We start from the raw sequence: 19,188 nt of genomic DNA, 5'->3' as shown, positions 1-19,188 counted from the left end.
GTTGTTGTTGCATCTTCGTTCAGGACTGAGGATTGTGGGACAGATGGGCGTGTCTGGAGCATGGAGAGAGGGAGTTCCCTGCATAAATTTCCACTCAGTTGTTGACAAACTCTGAAGGAAGAACCCAGCTATGGAGTGCAGCCACCGTGCCCAGAAAATGGATGTTCAGGTAAGACAATGTCCGTTCCCCATTGTCTTTGTAACCAAAGACAGGTGAGTTGTTTAGATAAGGCAGGAGTCCAAGGGATGCTATGGGAAGGCGAGGGAGTCCTGGGAGGCCACCGCATGTCACATATGACTTGGGGAAGGGAGATGCTGCAGTGCAGCGCAAACTAGCAAAGCCAGGAAAAGAATATGTTGCGGCTCACATGTTTCCTGGCCCACTGTGGTTCTGGAAATTCAAGAAGTCTCTGAGCTACAGTGCAAAGCTTAGCCCAGCACAGCCTAACAAGGGATTTCTGTAAAGCTGCTATACACCAGGAAACCCCAGCCCAAACCCAGGCACAGTTGCCCTTGCCACCCTGCACTTAGAGGTCCCTGATACACTGTAATTCCACAACTTTGCAACTGCAGTTGACTTTTGCCACCATCTTCCTTCTACTGCTGGGCTGGAGGTCATCAGGTGCTTGGTAAAGGTGCAGTCCTGGAATGCTTTCTCTTGCAAAGCTTCACCACTGAAAGCATCTCCTGCAAAGCCTCTCCCCAAACAGCAACTCCCACACAGCCTTCACCTTCATCTTAGTAGTCACTGCTGCTGGGGTTGCATCACCTGGCGATAAACAGGGCTGCTGCCCTATGATGCTCACCGCATGAATCCCAGCACTGCACTTTTCACCTAGGGCCTGAATCCTGGACCAGCAGCAGAAGGAAAAAGATGGTGAAGGGTAGCAAGGGGTAGCAGGGATATGTCATGGACTGCAGGGCATCCAAAAGGGAAGACGTGGGGGGAAGATAGGTGGGGGGAAGTGCCCCTGAGATTTTAAGTATGCCCCCCAAGTTTTGATCACCTGACCACGGGGGCACTGAAGGGCCATAATATCAGGCACTGAGTTCATTTGTTCTAGCACTGTCACAAGTTTGAATAGTCATTGAAAGTATCTCAAAGACTACCTGTATTGCACAGTAAAATTAAGGCTTCAGCAGGAACACCAGTCACATCCATTGAAAAATCTCCAAAATATTTAGGAGTTGGTCCACTTCTGTAAATTTTCAATTCAGTTTACCTAAATGGCTGAACAAATGCCACTAAACATTTGTTATGTTGTTGCTTGGCACCAATGTTCTTGAGGCCTCTGAAATTCCAGAGGTTTTGAATGTATTGGCAAAGTCTTATACCAAGACTAAACAGTTTATTTCACCATTTCTTTAAAAATATCACAGAAATAAACCTGAGCAATGTCTTAAGAAATTTAGAACTGGAGTTCAGGTAGTCCTTGACTTAAACCATTCATTTAGTGACAGTTCAAAGGCTATGGAAGCATCCCCACATGATCAGAATTCAAGCACTTGGCAACTGGCATGTATTTATAATAGTCACGCCATCCTGAGGTCATGTGATCACCATTTGTAACCTCAGAAAACCTTTGGCAGGCAAAATCAATGGGGAAAGCCAGATTTACTTAATGATCACATGATTTGCTTAACAGTGATTTGCTTAACAACTTTGTCAATAAAGATTCACTTAACCACATGATTATCTTAAAGACTGCTAAAATTGTCATAAACTCTGGTCAGGTCATGTGATAATTTGCTTTCAGTTCTTATAAAGGTTTATAAAAAATGATATATTTTATGACTATTTAAAAGTCATAAATGTACTACAATTAGGTAGTTTTGTCTAACTGAATAAGTTTAACTCTGATATTCATATCATGGTTTATATACTACTGATAAATTTAAAATATGTTATGGCGGAATATGACAGTGAAGACTTTGTGATGTACCGTGTTTCCCTGAAAATAAGACCCTGTCTAATATTTTTTTAAAACCCCAAAATAAGCGCTTGGCCTTATTTTGTGGGAGGTCTTATTATTTTGGGACGTGTGGAGCAAGACGGGACTCCTCTTGCAGAGATTTCTAGCTCTGTCTCCCTAACCAGAGGAAATGGCGGGAACCGGCTGCGCATGCAATTAAATATTTTGGGTGAAGGCTTATTTTTGGGGAGGGCTTATTTTAGCGCATGCCCTCAAAAGCCCGACTGGGCTTATTATCTGGGGAGGTCTTATTTTGGGGGAAACAGGGTAGTTATCCAAAGCTTAATTGTGATCTGTTTATTAGAAGAAAAGGAGTTTTATAAAGGAAATCATGTTTTTATTCTATAGGGCAATTTTTTCTTTCCTCGTGATCATTTGTATGAAGTCATCTCTCATCTCCAGATAAATTTAATTTTACTTTGTGACATTGTCAAACTTTACACTTTATCAGTGTCATCGCCTATACTTAATACTAAGCATATAATCATATGTTACATGCTGGTAACAGTCTTCCCACACACTAATGATTGCTTGATAAATAAACTGGTTTATTTCCAGATAGGTCTTTCCAGCATTTCCAGATCCTATGTTCATAGTAGTCTGCCAATAGAGATAAGTAGAAATAACAGAATATATTTTTGTTTACACAGATTTGCTTGTTTGTTCTCTTTGGAATTCATTACTTGGATCTAGTGTTACATTGCTGTTTATCTGGGATCCTTAAACATACCTTCAATTATGGAATAAAATTGTTATTCTTTCTTTGTTTTGAAAGAACTTGATATAAAATGTTATAATTAAGTATTTTTTCTATTTATGCATTTACTTATTTGCAATATCTTAATAGTGTGATCAGTTATAATAAATGGCTTGTTCAATAGAAGAATTTGCCTATTTTAATCAGAAATGATCCAAATGATTCAGCTGATATGCAGGTCTACATCATACACTTAAATAATACATCATAATTCTAGCAAAAAGATATTTGCAGCTGTGAGGGAGAAATAATTTTTTTTAAAAAAATCTTAGGATTTTGAATTATTTTAAGCATTCCACTTTTCAGAACTAGAAGTCCTGCTTCATAATTCTTATTCTGTAATCCCTGTAAATTTTTTGAGATAGTCTTCAATCCCGATCTCTGAATGAACACAAATGTTCAGTTGTTTTCAGGAATAATCCTCATGTTACTAAATTATTAACGTGCTTGTACAACTGAATGGATCGGAACATGAACAAAATATATTGTACTTCAGCATGCCTTCTGTAAAATGGTGCTTTTTCCTTCCTGAAAATTCTAGGGTATAGCTGATATCCTCAGTCAGTATATCCCAAGTTCATCACTGAGTATAGATGTTAAGAGTTAATAAGACTGTCTTACAAATGTGACCAGATTTAGATCTGTTTACATTCCATAATTTTGAAACTGGTCTGCCTTGCTGGCTTCAGCAGAATGCTTCCTTTTGCTCTGCCCCACCCTAACTGCACAGGTCTACTGCTTGCTTTTTACTGACATTGCATTTCCAGTTTGACTGAGGTGTTTGTTTCATCTGCATTTTGCTTGTGGTGCTCCTTTTTGGAGATTTCTTGGGGAAGCTGCTGGGAATAGTGGCTTACTTGGGCAGAGAGGGGCATCTGTCACAACTTGTTTAATATTTACATGGAAAATGTCTTTCTCAAAGGCTTTCGGTGCCCCATGTTTTACAGTACATGAACAGTTGGCTAGTCCAGGTGTTTCCTCTACTCTTTGCGTGATATGTGACTTGGAAATTCAAGAGAAGAGTTGGCAGAATGGAAGAGCTGAGGGTTTGTATTTACCTATTCTAACTGCTTAGGAGATAGAAGGGTTTGGGGCAGAACAAACAGCTTCCTCTCCCCCTTCCTGGAAATTATATTTTTGAACTGGGGTGTTAAATCAGTAGACTTTAATGATTTAACCAGCCTCTGCAATAAAGCATTGATCGGTTTCTGTTTTTAGCCAAAAGCCTGAAAATACTGCCTTACCATCATGTAGGTTTAAATGCCACAAATATCTATTGGACGTTACAATTGTAGTGCACCGAAATTTCAACTTTTAAAACTAAATGATTCTTAAAATTATATTTAAATATAAAAATTGATAGTATCTTTTTGTTTTATTCACTCCTAAATGTGAGTGTTTAGTGTTTTATTACTGTTATTTTTTATTCATTGCTGCTGCTGTTATTATTATTACTGTTATTTTACTGTTAGGTTTCCTAAAATAGCTCAGATCCCTAACATGCTTTGTGTCTTTTTACAGGACAGTCGGCCCAATATGTCAAGACCTCTGATCACTAGGTCCCCTGCATCTCCTTTGAACAATCAAGGCATCCCCACACCAGCACAACTCACAAAATCCAATGCACCGGTTCATATTGACGTGGGTGGGCACATGTATACCAGCAGCTTGGCCACACTAACTAAATATCCTGAATCAAGGTAATTCTGAGGACTATGTTGCATTTTTCCAGAAGTTTTGTTAAATTGCTTTTTTTTTCTTTCAATTTTTATGCTAAATCTTTATCTGGTATTAAATCTTTTCACGTAAAAGTGTGCCCCAAGTTTCTGGGCGCCTTAAACTGGTTGTTGGAAAACATTTTACTAAAGGAAATCAATCAATATTTTTTTTGCTCAAGAGCCACTTAATTTGAATCATCTGCCTAAATTATATCACTCCATGTTGATATATTACATTTCTCCTGACAACTTGTGTTATTTCTACACCTTTATGTTTTCTTCAGGAACTACTTAATATTTATCATAACTAATGATGCAACTGTTAAAAAAACAAAATGGTATTTTAGGGTATTGAAAAAAGCTGAGATATCTTAAGGATTGTGACAGAAGAGGGAGTGAACATACTTTCCATTGCTCAAAGGACAGTGCCAGAACCAGTGGATTAAAATTATAAGGACATAAGCTCAACTAGGCATTGGGAGGAACTTTGTAACTGTACAAGCTATCAGCCAGTGGAACAGACTGCCACAAGATATAGTGAATTCTCTTTTACAGTAGGTTTTCAGACAAAGGCTGATGATCATCTGTTATAGATACGCTAGTGGATCCTTAATTGAACAATGGGTTGGACTAAATGACCTCTGGTCATTTCCAATGCCATAATTGTATTATTCTACTTTACAATAAAGTGGCTTTTGCATTGTTTTTTTTTTCATATGGATGTCTGGATTTTTCAGACAACAGATTTATTAAAAAAGGTCTGCCCTAATACATCCTCTTGCTGTCTAAATCAAAGTATCCAGTCAGTTCAGAGGTGGGTTTCAGCAGGTTCTGACCAGTTCTGGAGAATTGGTAGCGGAAATTTTGAGTAGTTCGGAGAACCAGTAGTAAAAATTCTGACTGGCCCCGCCCCCATCTATTCTCCGCCTCCCAAGTCCCAGCTGATTAGGAAGAAATGGGGATTTTGCAGTATCCTCCTCCCAGAGTGGGGTGGGAATGGAGATTTTACAGTATCCTTCCCTTGCCATGCCCACCAAACCACGCCCACCAAGCCATGCCATGCCACGCCCACCAAGTTATAACTGAGTTAGTTATAACAAGAAAGAGATGCTGCTACTTTCTTGAAGTTACTATATTTTATTCCAGAAGCTCCTTAGACTAAGCTGCCTCAAAATAATTATGATAGTTGCTAGACTTATCTGTGTGGCTCCATAAAACTAATAAACAAAAGCATCTGGGAAGCAGCAAGTTTGTAATACCAGCAGCACACAGTGTTTAAACTATTCAACCAAGCAGCAAAAGAAAAAAAAGCAAAAAGAAAGAGGAACAGTTCTCTTATTCTAGAGTAACAGCACAAACTTTCATAGTCTCCGATAATCAAAAGATAATAATTCAAAAGAGATTATTAATTAAATAGTGCTTATTTCATCAGATTCTCAAATAGTTCACAAATTGATAGCTAAATGAAACCATGACTGCTTACAAACTTACTTCAGCTGTCCTTTGTTTTACAGACCTGCAAAGGTCATAAATCCAAGGATTGGTTGTAATGTTCATCACTTTCATAACTGTAAGTAGTCACTAAATGAGGCAATCTTTAAAGGATTGCTCGTAATGTTACTTCTGCTCAAATCACAATCAACTGTGCCTGTTGTATAGAAATGACTGGTTCTTCTTATTACATATTTTTGCTGATTTAATTTGGATAGTAGTTAATTTATGAAGTGTTTATTTAGCTTTGATAGATAAAAGCAAATTGTAAAGTAACCAAATACATTAATATATTCCCTTGCATCAGTTTTCTTTTCTGCAGAAATATTGCATTTTTTATTTTCAGAAAACATTACTAAAATCTGTTGATGATACATTGGAGAAGGATTGTAGATTTCTAGGATTTGGAATTGGAATTTACTATTTCCACTTCTTTTATAAAATGTTAAAATTGTAGGATTTTTAGGGAGAGCATAATATAATTGAGAAACAAAAAATAGTAAAAGTCCCTGAAATATTTGACATAATAAAGTAACAGCAGACTGGAATACTCTATTTAAAAAAACACAAATTTTACCAAGCTGAATTATTTTGTTCCTCTTGGGTGATCCAATATGACCAAAAATTCATAATATATATTATATTATATAATTACATAACATAATATATAATGCTTATGTAATAATACATGTAAGTAAAGTGACTTGACTCTTTTCTAACTAATAAATATGCATAAATGTTAAGGTAAGTGTGATGATTTGACTCACTAAGAGAACTCTATTAGCTATTTTGCTATGTTAGTTTTCTACTCTATTACAATCCAAATCTTGGAAGGGTTTTTCACAATATAAGCTGTTTACATTTAGCCTTACCTTCACAGTCCAGCTGGGTACATCAAATATGTCTTCTGGCAGTTAGCATACATTTTAATTTCTAGCATTAGTTGCATTATTCAATTTAACATGCTTTCACTTTATAAAAAACTATATAATGTGATTTTGTTTTAAATTTCTTGTTTGATCTTTGAAATATCTATTTTTGTCTTGTTAAATTTAATATCACTATTATAATTGGGAATAAAAGTATTACACTGTTTCCACAAATTGGACTCTGCCCTTTTCAGAGAAATTTAACATTTTGCAAACCGGTAGTAAAGGTAAGTAGAACCCACCCCTGACATATATGAGCCTGCAGCAGCAAGCATATAAAAACCATGTAGGCCAGTAAACAGTAGCAATAACAATTTTTAAAAAACTAAAAAGATGAGGTGACTGATATGTAATAATCAGCGCTACATATGATTAAATAAAGTTTTGATTGTTAAAATATCTGTTTGAAGAAAATGGCATCCAACCCAAAAGATCTTCATCTTTTCACAATCCACTTTAACTAAGCACTTGTAAACAAATCTCCCAAAGGATAAACCTTTCCAAACACAAAGCCAACAAAAAGGTGGACTAGAGCCAGCCAGAAACATTCTGGAACTTGGCAGCTATATCCTCAAGCTTCAAACATGCCCTGTGGGTGGCCATGGGTGTTGGCTGCAAAGCTACCAAGTCTGTTTAGTACTGCAATTATATATACATTGTACATTAAATTACTTAGCATCTATATAGCAATTTAGGAAATACCTGTGCATAAGATTTTTCATTTGGAAATGTACTCGATGCAGTTTAGAAATATTTCTCAGAATCAAATATTTAATTATTATCCTTCAAAATACTAAAGAATTATGGCCAAAATCTGTAAGTAGAAGATATCCTGCTTATTGACAGTAGCCCTATAAATATCTGCTACTCAATGTATCTATAGAGGTCATATATTTTATAGAAACTACATTTTAAAAGAAGCAGGAAAAGAGAAAAAGTATCACAATTCTTTTACTTGTCCCAAAGGTGCGTTTTCAAGAGGCAACTGGACTTTCTGGTTTTTCTTTGAAGATGTTTCACTTCTCATCCAAGAAGCTTCTGAAGAAGCGAGACGTCTTCAAAGAAAGCTGAATGACCTGGATGACACAGAATCTCCACAGACATTTAAATTCTTTTACTTACCATATTTTCCGGCATATAAAATGACTTTTTAACACATGAAAATCTTCTCAAAAGTCGGGGGTCGTCTTATACGCCGGGTGTCGTTCTCCTGTAACCAGGCAGTTCAGCCCAAAAGGCTCTGACAAGCCTTAAATGGCTCTGACGAGCCAAGCTCTGACCATCCCAGCTGAGTTGGCTGCTAATCAGGCAACTCAGCTTGGATCGTCAGAGCCATTTAAAAATCATTTTTTTAAAAAAGCCATTTAAAATCCCCCCACCTCCAGCTTGCTTACCTTAGCTGCTAGTTGCAACGTTTGCCTTGCTTCGCTTGCCTGAATCCATTCCATCAGCAAGCAACTCCCTGCCTGCAATCAAGCAGGCAGGGAGTTGTGGACTTCAACTCCCAGAATTCCTCAGCCAGCAAAGCAAAGCTGGCTGAGGAATTCTGGGAGTAGAAATCTACAAGTCTTAAAGTCGCCAAGGTTGGAGACCCCTGTTCTATTGGGTAAGTTTTTTCCCCCTTTGGGAGCTTTAAAAAAATAGTTAATTGGGGTTTTTCTAGTTGTTCTTTTTTTAGACCTAGCCATTTAAAGTTTAGGAAGTTTTAAATTTAGCTGCTTTCATATAAAAATAAAAATACATTAAATTAAAATAATATTTGTGCAGCTTTCTGAAATTTAGTGTGTTTCTGTAGTGTTTCACTCTAACTACACAAACACACAAAATTTCACAAAGCTGTATGTGGAATTTTGTGTGTGTAAAGTGTGAAAGTTGGGTTTTGGGGCTTTTTGTGGCTGTGTGAGGTTCCTGCTTGTTGCAGGGGCCATTTTGGGTCTAGCATAGCTGCTTTTACATTGTGGGTGAGCCAGTTGTGTTGTGTTGTGTGTAAAGTGCCAGGGACTTGCCCGGCACTTGCTCTCTCTCTATTGTTTGTTATCTTCCTCCTATCATCATCAGTTCCAGTTTGGTTGACAGCTTAGAAAACAAACAGCATGGCAGCTCACATGGGTTTATTGTTTTATCCTTCCTTTCAGCTTTAGAGTGAATTAGGAAAAGTTTAATCCAATTGCACTGTTTTATGTTTACATGTTTGATGACAAACAGCCTTATGTTTATAAGTGACAGTTTTCCTACTAAGTACCTGCATGTCATAAGCATTTGAATTAAAATTACCATATTGAAATCAAGTCTGATGTTTTTTAATTTTTATTTGGTGTGCATTGGAAGAGGAGTAGTCTTATACGGTGAGTATAGCCCAAACCCTATATTTTAACAGGAAAAGTCGGGAGTCATCTTATACGCCCAGTCGTCTTATATGCCGGAAAATGCGATATATCTTCTAAAATATTGGGATTGAAAGTCTGAGATACAGTAAAAGGCATATGTGCTGACTTCCTCACAATCAATGGCAAAGGAAGGGGTGGAGCAGAATAATGAATGAAAAGTCATGAAGAAGCGAGAGTTGCCTTTTCTTCAGTTTTAAAAAAGCTCTACTAGCATCTGAGGTAGAAGAATTGTAGGGACAAAACTGGAGATAAAATTATTATATAAATTGGTCTGAGCTTTTCTAGATAAAAGACAAAAGAAATATAATGAATGAATAAATAATTCATTGCAAAAATAAAGTAAAATCATATTTGGAACAGGAACAGGATAGAAACATGATAACACAAGATACTAGGTTTAGGAATATAAAAGCTAATGCAATATGTAGCCAGGACAGATCTCAGTATGCCTATATTCAGAAACAAGAGCATATGCCTGTTACAATTCCGAACTTTTACATCTCATTAATATCTGAAAATACTCAGTCACTGCAATTTCCATCAGCAAGCAGAACTTGCTATTTGAATCATTAGCCAGCCATTAGTTTCTGAGGAGGCATTGTAGCTAGTTCTTGCTTATTGACTGCCTATTTTAGTAACCATTCAAACTTATAATGGCTCTCAAAAAGTAGTTATCAAACTTATGATTGTAGCAACCTTGCCCTCACAAGATTGTACTCACACTATAAAAAAGATGTTGAGACTGTAGAAAAAGTGCAGAGAGCAACTAGGATGATTAGGGGACTGGAGATTAAAACATATGAAGAACAGTTACATTTACTGGGCATGGCTAGTCTAGTGAAAAGGAGGACCAGGGGAGACAAGATAGCAGTGTTCCAATATTTGACCGGCTGCCACAGTGAGGAGGGGGTCAAGCTGTTTTCCAAAGTACCTGAAGGCCAGACAAGGAACAACGGATGGAAACTGACCAAGGAGAAATTCAACCTAGAAATGAGGAGGAACTTTCTGACAATGAGAACAATCAATCAATGGAAGAGTTTGCCTTTGGAAGTTGTGGGAGCTTCATCACTTGAGACTTTCAAGAAAAGATTGGACTGCCATTTATTAGAAATGGTATAGGGTCTCCTGCTTGAGCGGAGGGTTGGACTAGATGACCTATAAAGTCCCTTCCAACTCTGTTAATCTGTTAAAATTGGTATTTGTGAGGTTCACAGCTGGCTTCTGACAAGCAAAGTCAATTGAGAAGCAGGCAATAAATTTTAAGTCATGGTCACCACTCTATGGTGTAAGGTAATTTTATTGGAAAGAATAAGCTTTGATGAATTGCCGTTTACTTCATCAGGTGCATAGAGTGGCATAATAGACATAGAATTTAAATTGGGATGACTTGGGGGGGGAAAGGTAAGGAAAGATCATATGCAGATTACATGTGAGAAAGATTATAAATATCTATAATAATTGTAACATCTTAAGAAAACATTGTGCTTCTTGAGACATTTTGAAATAGTCCCAAACCTTTTGATGTTTGTAACTGTAGCAATGCTTTGCTTAATGGTGCTGTTGAAATCTCATTTTTTTAAAAAATTGACACTTTGAGATTTGTAATAGAGTATTCTGGAAGTTTGAAATGGTGTCCTTTTATTCTCCATTGTGGGCAAAGTTTGCTCCCTTTGTCCTATGTAGAATCTAGAAGGACATTGCTTGTTGATAATTGTATGTATCATATTTGAGAAAAAGCATTTGTACTGTATGTACTGTTGATTATGTGATTATGTTGTTGAATTAGATGTGGAATTTGGGTTTGTGGCAGGGTCTGGTTCCTATATTAGCATATCATTCTTTTTTTACTTGTTAAAATTTGCTTCAGGTTGAGTGGTTGCCTATATGCAAGACCTGGCACCCAGTCCCTGAGAATGTGCAGCATCGTTGTCCAGTATGGGCTGTAGTTTATTAATAGTAAACTGGAATGGCTTGAGCAACCACTATAAATAGTGAAGAAATAGCTTATGCTATAAACTGTTTTCTTGCAGTTGGTAAGTTGACCATAGTTAGTAAAGGATGTACATGCCACTATGGCCACCTGGATCTCTAGTTACAAGTGATAGATCTAGGAACATTGCCAAACTGCAAACCTGCTTCTTTAGGATGAAAGTGGACCACTTCAGGATTGACTCAAGTGTACAGATGCATCACTCATAAATAGTAACTTCATCTTGCCTGGATTGTGTCTCAGTTTATTGGCCATCATCTAGTCCTGTGATGGCGAACCTATGGCACGCGTGCCACAGGTGGCACATGGAGCCATATTAGTGGGCACGCCAGCTCAGCTCTGGGGCGCATGCAGGCGCCGGCCAGCTGATTTTCGGGCCTTCTGGGCCTACCAGAAGTAGAGAAACAGGCTGTTTCCTGCCTCTGGAGGGCTTGGGGGGGTGGGGAAGGCCCATTTTTCTTTCTTACCTGGCTCCAGATCCTCTCTGTGTATCTGGGAACGGCAAAAACAGCCTTTCCCACTCCCTTGGAGGCCCTACGGAGGCTCAAAGGGCCCATTTCCCCACTCCTGGTGGGACAGGAAGTGACGTTTTTTCCTGTCCCCAGCCTCCAGAAACTCCTAGAGAGGCTCCTAGAGACTCCTAGAGAGGTTCTGGAGGCTGGGGACAGCAAAAAATGTCACTTCCTGTCCCACCGGGAATTGGGAAATGGGCCTTTTCAGCCTCCTTAGGGCCTCCAAGGGAGTGGGAAAGGCTGTTTTCGCCGTTCCCAGATACACAGAGAGGATCTGGAACCAGGTAAGAAAGAAAAACGGGCCTACCAGGCCATCATGTGCCAGGAGCGGGAGGGGGGAGGGGGTTGCGCACACATGCGCGTGGGCACGTGCACGCGCGACCCTCCCCCGGCCCCCCGTCTCCTGGCACGCGATGGCAAAAAGGTTAGCCATCCCTGATCTAGTCCATTCCCTGTCCAGGCACTAGTTCAGAACACCAAATGCCTCAATTGTGTTAGATGAACAAAAGGGTAAAGCTGAGTGTAATCTGCATATTAATGGCACCTCAGTCTATATTGCTGGATAACTTCTCCCAGTAATTTTATATAAGAATGGAGGATAAACAGAGCCCTGAACCAGTCCATAACCTAACTGTCCTAAGGAAGAATTTAAACCTTAGCACCAGTTTTTGGAAACGGCTATTCTTCTAAATAGAAATGAACCTCTGTAATACAGTGCCCCTCCTGACAGCCTGTCCAGGATGAAAACTGTGATTGATCATATTGAAAGCCATTAAGAAATCCAGATAGACAAACAGGGTCATGTTTGGTCATTTCACAGCGTGACCAAGGCAGTTCCTGTTCCACAGCCAACCTGAAATTGTGCCGAGATGTATCTTAAAAAAAAAAAAAAACAGTTTTATCAACAGAGAATGGACTTGAATGACCACTACCCACTGAAGCACCTTGCCAAAGAAGGGAATGTTTGCTTATTTATTTAGTTTATTCATTCAATTTATCCGGCTATTGTCTCACATTCATGATTCAAAGTGGCTAACAAATGTGACTTTGAAAAGTCACATAAAAAAACAAAGACAACACCCAGGGTAAAAGAACAAACTCAACAATAGCAAATTAACATAACTAATGATGTGGGTTCAGATTTGATTTCTTCAGAAGTGGCCCAAGCGTTGCTTCTTTTAAATATATTTAGGAACCCAGATGCAGAAGTCCTCAACTTCTTTTATATCCACCATATGAGTTGAGCCATGAGTGCAATTAAGCTATTTGTGTTCCTCTGCTACAGTTTTCCTCAAAACATTTATATTGGGCAGATTTTCCTGTCAGTGGAAAATTTCCCTTTCCACAAAGTACACATCTGGTATAATTTAAAAGAAGCTCTAATATTATTTGAAAAGAAAAAAGCCTGAACAATGTTATGGCTGTTTTGTGAAGTTATCCGAATATAGGCAATATATACATGGTCACAAGATATAATATTTTCCTCCCTCATACATAAACATAACAAGCTAGCTTGCACTACTGCTTTTCTTTTTATTCTTGTTAGAGGTAGTAATTAATTTATATTCTTGTGCAAGTAGACATTATGTTTTGGGTGACAGTAATTCATGGCTTCAGTTAAGGAGCTATAACCACAAATTCTAAACAGTAGCAACAAACATTTCCCGCCTACAAAGTCTCTTGAGAAGTAGATTCTAAACATGCCTGGCCATATTGTTAGAATGAGATCCAGATTTACTCAGGTTCGTCAAGACTTCTAGGCTTTTTTACCCATCTGAAAATTGATTTCTTTTTAAATAGCTTAAGATGATGCTTCAGGCTTCACAACTTATATTAAAAAAATGAATTCTCTTCCTGTCTTAGAGCACCCCAAATAGTCAATACTAAATTGACAAATGATCCTTTAAGTATATCTATTGAATCTATTTTTTTCAGGCCCTGGTGGGAGATAATTCATCAAAAGTATCACTATCTTAATGATTCATTTCAGAAGAAAGAAACAAGGTGAAAATTGGATAACTTCCCACCTAATTCTTAGCTTTATAAGAAAAAATTAGAAACATTGGAGTAAACTAGTATTAGCCAGAGTACGTGAGTGCTCAGAGTATGTGCTAAACTAAAATGTTTGGGATTGCATTCATTGTTGCCCTCACTGTGATAGCATTGATCATATTTTAAAATAGAAAGAAACAAGGTTTTATGTTGCAACTTTATAAAGTGTTCATGAGTAAAATATAAAACATTTTACAAAAATGTTATTTGAAGGAAAACTTCAACTATTTCTTTCAGGAGTAGGTTTTTGTTAAAGAAGGCTATATAGCAGATGTTTTCTGAAAAGGAAGTGAAGGAATATGTAATTGCAGGCATGCTTTCTGTTCCTAAATTGTTTGCCTTTTATTAGGAATGTCTTGATATTCCAAGGACGACATTTGAAAAAAAAATAGTATTTTTTGGTTTTAATTTTAACATGATTATATTAGTATTAACTATTTTTCTTTGCTATTTATTTAGTTCGTTTATGACACATGCCATCTTTCTTTCAAAGTTCAGGGAAATGTATATAATGGCTTATTATAACTTCACAAGAATTGTGTTTCCAGGTTTCATGATTTATAGTAGGTCTAGTATCTCCAGATTTAATCCAGAGTTATAACCACTACATCATATTGGCTTTTTTAGTTTTAGTGATATAGTCTTTCATTAATCATGAGCATTCTATTTTCATGTCCATTTGCTTTATAAAATGAAACACAGACATCAGGATTCTTAAGTTCTTAAGAATCTTTAAGTTCTTAAGAATCTTAAGAACCTAAGTTCTTAAATTCTTAAAACCAACCCTTTTCTCTACTTGGGTAATTGGACCAGGCAGCATAGAATGGTGGGAGAACATTGTTTCTGCAGGCCTGATAACAGTAATCCAACAGGTGCTTTCCCTGTAGTTTTGTTGTTGTTCTCTCATATTCGTTATCTCTCTCAAACTTCTTTTTCAAACATTCACCTGCTTTTTCATTGAAAATCTTAATCTTAATGCACAGCAGTCACAAAATCTTCAGATAATCATGCTGCTGTTATTCCTTTCACTACATTGTGATTTTGAACTGTCACTAGACTTCTTAATGAATGACAGAACCAATTTTTCATTATACTTTTAGAATAATAATAATAATAATAATAATAATAATAATAATAATAATACTCAGAAAACTATGTTTAAATACAAAACTGAAATATGCTTGTCTGATCTGCATTATTCTGAATGTTAGACCTACTGAGATTTGCAGATTATTTAATAGTGAAGTATGGAGTGTTTTTCATTCAGTGTAACAAAATTGATTGATTAAAATATGATTCCAAGGTGTGTTTCAAGTTTTTGGAATGACTGCAGTAGACCAAAAGAATAATAGAGAAAACCATTATATTGATATAGGATACTAAAAAAGTAGAAGAAAGTGCTCAAATGTTCTATCCCTAGGCCTTTCTTTAAAAGACTGGGTTAAGAGGCATGATAATCTCTTTAGTTCCTATTCCTGGGTCCTATTAGGCTGATCTAATAACCTTTCTCCATGACTTGTTGATAGTTGTAAGAATAGTTTCAGTAGAAACAGTCATTTAGTGTGCTCAGAGTGAAATTCATAATGGAATTGAACATTTTTTCTATTATTACTCATATTTTCAGTCATGTTTGATATAAATCATTATTTGGGACAAAATGTGTCCTTATTTTGAAATATCTAGGATGCAAAAGAATGTCAAGGGGACCAATTCATTTATTTCATTTTTAAATTCATTATTTGTTTATGTGCTTGCTATAAAAACAACTTTTCTAATCTTCAATCTTGTAAATTTTATGAATAGTTTATTTTCCTATAACTGTATAGCTATTTTCTGCCTTGAGCCACAGTGAAGCTGACAGAAATTATCAATTTCATCATGCATCTGCTTAGAAGTTCAGAAACAAATGTTAAACAAATGCAGGCATGTGTGAGAAAGTGACCTTTTGAGAAAAGAGGATGAGGTACAAAGAGGGGAAGAAGCATTAAAGCATAATTTAAGTATGAAGAGACTTTATAATGAAAGAACTACTTTCACTTTGTCCTGGAATGTAGAAAAAAGTTGGACAACATAATTGAATAATGATAACAGTTTTCTATATGTGAAAATATTGAATAAAATATCTTTGTTATTAACAAATGCTATCGTTAGTACAGATAGTTTTATTCTCTACTGTTTAGCATAGACTTGGATAAATAATGCAGGCTGGACATTATAATGTGCGGTAAAATGTTGCATGTTTCCACATGCTAAAGTTGTGTGTGTGGGGGTTGTGTTAAAATAGAATGGCAGTATGTTTTTCACAGTCCTGTTTCCTGATGCAGTTTGGATGGAATGGACACCCTGTGAATAATGAGAGTCTGCTCTTAGAAGTTCGTTTTGCTAGATGTGTGAGCTCATAGTTGAGCCTTTATCTTATTGTGGTGAATTCAGGTAATCCTTGCCTTACAACCATTTGTTCAGTAACCATTCAAAGTTATTGTGGCACTGAAAAAAGTGACTTACAAATAGTCCTTTCACATAATGGCTATCGCAGCATCCCCAAGGTAACATGATCAATTTTTTTTTTTTGTAAATATTTTTTATTTATTTTTTCAAATTTAAACATAAAAACATAACTTTCAAGAGCAAAAATCTCGATCCGGTCATAGATGGTTACCACGCTTAAATTCCTTTCACAAGCTCAATTCACAATTTCCATTACATCTTTTATAAATAAACAAAAAAAGAAAAAAAAGAAGATAAAAAAGAAAATTCAAAACTTAAGAAAAAAAACAATTTTACCTCAAATTTCACATTTTCATCTATATAAATCCATTATATCTATCCAAAATTAGTTTCAAATTCACTTTCACTCATTTTTACATCTGCATAACAATTCTAAACATATCTTTATTCTTCTTTACCTTATATCTTATACAAATCATATCAAAATAATTTTTACAATATTCTAACCTCTTATTAAGTGTTTACCTTACAATTTTATCACCATTTATTCTTAGTTTCAATTCAATACCACTCCATTTTTATTATATTTTATAAAACAACATTTTATCTAATTTTAATCCTTTGACCCTTATCCTCAAATCAGTTTACCTTAGGTTTTTTTTTCCTCCCAGTTTACATATTACACAGATTTCTCTCAAAGGCATATTTTATTTAATCCATTTTCTAATATATTTTCCACTATATCTCCCTCTAATATTTAACTATCTTCCAGCTTGTTCTATTTGATTAATTCTCAGCTTGATCCCCTCCAAAACACCAACTATTTAGTTGATTTTAGAATAGTTCCTCAATCTCCTCCAACTCTCCTCCTATTTGTTTGACTTTTCCAGCATTTTGTGGGCTGATTTCCAGCATAGTCTCCTCCTTAAACTCCCTCCATTGTTTAGCTGATTTCCAGCATAGTCTCCTCCAACTCTCCTCCTATTTGTTTGGCTGTTTTCAGCATTTTATGGGCTGATTTCCAGCATAGTCTCCTCCTTGACTCCCTCCATTGTTTAGCTGATTACCAGCATAGTCTCCTCCAACTCTCCTCCTATTTGTTTGGCTGTTTCCAGCATTTTGAATTAATTTCCAACGTATTTCCACCGAGTCTCAAACTCTTATCTAGTTGGTATCCATCCCACACATTTTAACTGTAATATAATTATCTGTTTTATATCATTTTTCCATCCTGCTCTTTCAATTTAAATCTCAGTATATGTCATAATAGTCACTTGTATTACCTTAATTCAATCACTAGCATCTGTGTATCTTGTATTTTGTTCAATCAATCCTTATTCATCAGTTTAACATTTGTTTGCAAGTTAAAATTAAAACGTATTACATCAAACAGTACATTTTCTTAAAATTTTCCTGTCTCAAAATATATTCTTTATTATTTTTATTCCCTTGATATCATCCACTATTTTAATAGCCACCTCTTATTTTCTATTTTTATTATTTCACAACCCTTCCTGTTTTTATCCAAAAATCATATATACCTAGGCTTTTAAACTTTATCATATATACGTAAGCTTTTAAACTTTACATTTCAGTTAGTCACATTTAAATTTATCCACTTTAATTCTTCCTTTTCTTCCTTTTCCTCTCTGTCCAAAGTTCTCTATTTCAAGGTTCATCAGTTCAAAGTAAAGAATTTCTGTATGTCCCTTTAAAACTTTTAAAATGTCTGATCCAAGTGTAGTGCATCAGCTTCCTGTCTTTGTTAACTATGCCACACCTAGTTTTGTCAGTCTCCATTGTTAAAATCCAAAATGTTCTTTCTTTCTTCTTTCTTCTTTCTTAAAATCATCTGGGACAGAGTAGGAATCTCCAAAATCCTTATATCCAATATTAATTTCAAGTAATCCATTTTTACCATTTTTTTAAGCCAATTAACATGTTTCTTTTCCACCCAGAAAGGGAAATCTCTTTAATCCACTTCTCTGTTTAATCATTGCAGACTCCATGGCTATTTCTCTATCTTCATTAGCTTCATTTTCTTTTAGAGGCATTAATTCTCAGGAATATCCATTTCTCCTCTCCACTCCAGTTAAAGGCACAGTCAAATTTCAGAAATTTATTAATACCAAATCATCCAGTTTAAGTTTACTGCAACAAAATTTAATTTGGGTCTTTTACCCATTTTTTTTTCCTTTTCAATCTTTAAGCCCCGCAGTCCAACAGCCGCTTTTAATTTTGGGGTCTTATTTTCCAATAATTCCGAATAGGTACGTTATTGCCTGGGTTGGTGTCACTCACCCGGCTTCTTGATTTTTGCTCTTTCTTCATCTTCTTCCTCCAGCACAATCCTTGTTCCTGGTTGCCGCAGTTTCAGGGCAGCCACCATGGCTGCTGTCCCGCTGCCGCCGGCGTGAAGGAGAAGCCTCCGGCCCCGAGGAACCCGCCCGTTCCTCTCGGCCGCCCAAGGCGTTCCTTCTTGTCCCCCTGTCCCTACAAGACAGGGGAGGTCCGCAGACCTATCGGCGGCAGCTTAGCAGACAGGATTTGGCAGGGCTCAGCGGAGCTCGCCATTTCCCCGTCTGTGTCCCAGCGACGCCAACCGGAAGTCATGATCAAAATTTGTTTGCTTGCCAACTGGCATATATTTACAACAATTGCAGTCTCTTGGGGCCACATGATTGCATTAACAACCTTTCCGGCCAACACTCAATAAGCAAAGCCAATTGGGGAAACCAGATTTGCAACTGTAGCGATTTGCTTAATTGTGACCAAAAAAAGGTCATAAAATTAGACCCGGCTCACTTAACCACTACCTTGCTTAGCAGTGGAAATTCTGGTCCCAATTGTGGTTGTAAGTTGAGGATCTCCTCTAACGGTTACTGATGAGAAATAGAATCGATCTGAATAGGGAACAGGCATTAGCATAAG

General features: G+C 36.7%; 1 protein-coding gene across 9 annotated transcripts in view; it reads left to right on the top strand.

Annotated features, from left to right (window-relative positions):
* The window catches only part of KCTD1 (potassium channel tetramerization domain containing 1), a 97,684-nt gene that overhangs the window by 64,750 nt on the left and 13,746 nt on the right, over nucleotides 1–19,188 (top strand). For 4 of the 9 annotated variants that reach the window (XM_034429642.3, XM_034429643.3, XM_034429645.3 and 1 more), the window contains exon 2: nucleotides 4,252–4,430. In XM_034429642.3, the coding sequence (XP_034285533.1) occupies nucleotides 4,252–4,430 (179 nt within the window). Of the gene's footprint in view, nucleotides 1–781; nucleotides 3,777–4,251; nucleotides 4,431–19,188 lie in introns of those variants that run through there. The other 5 variants (XM_087890508.1, XM_087890506.1, XM_087890507.1 and 2 more) reach the window with 3 other exon arrangements.

Source organism: Pantherophis guttatus, chromosome 3, assembly GCF_059756535.1.
Source record: "Pantherophis guttatus breed Tessera chromosome 3, ASM5975653v1, whole genome shotgun sequence".
Taxonomy (NCBI): Eukaryota; Metazoa; Chordata; class Lepidosauria; order Squamata; family Colubridae; genus Pantherophis; species Pantherophis guttatus.
The sequence above is the reverse complement of the archived record's forward strand: the minus strand, read 5'-3'. Positions and strand labels throughout refer to the sequence as shown.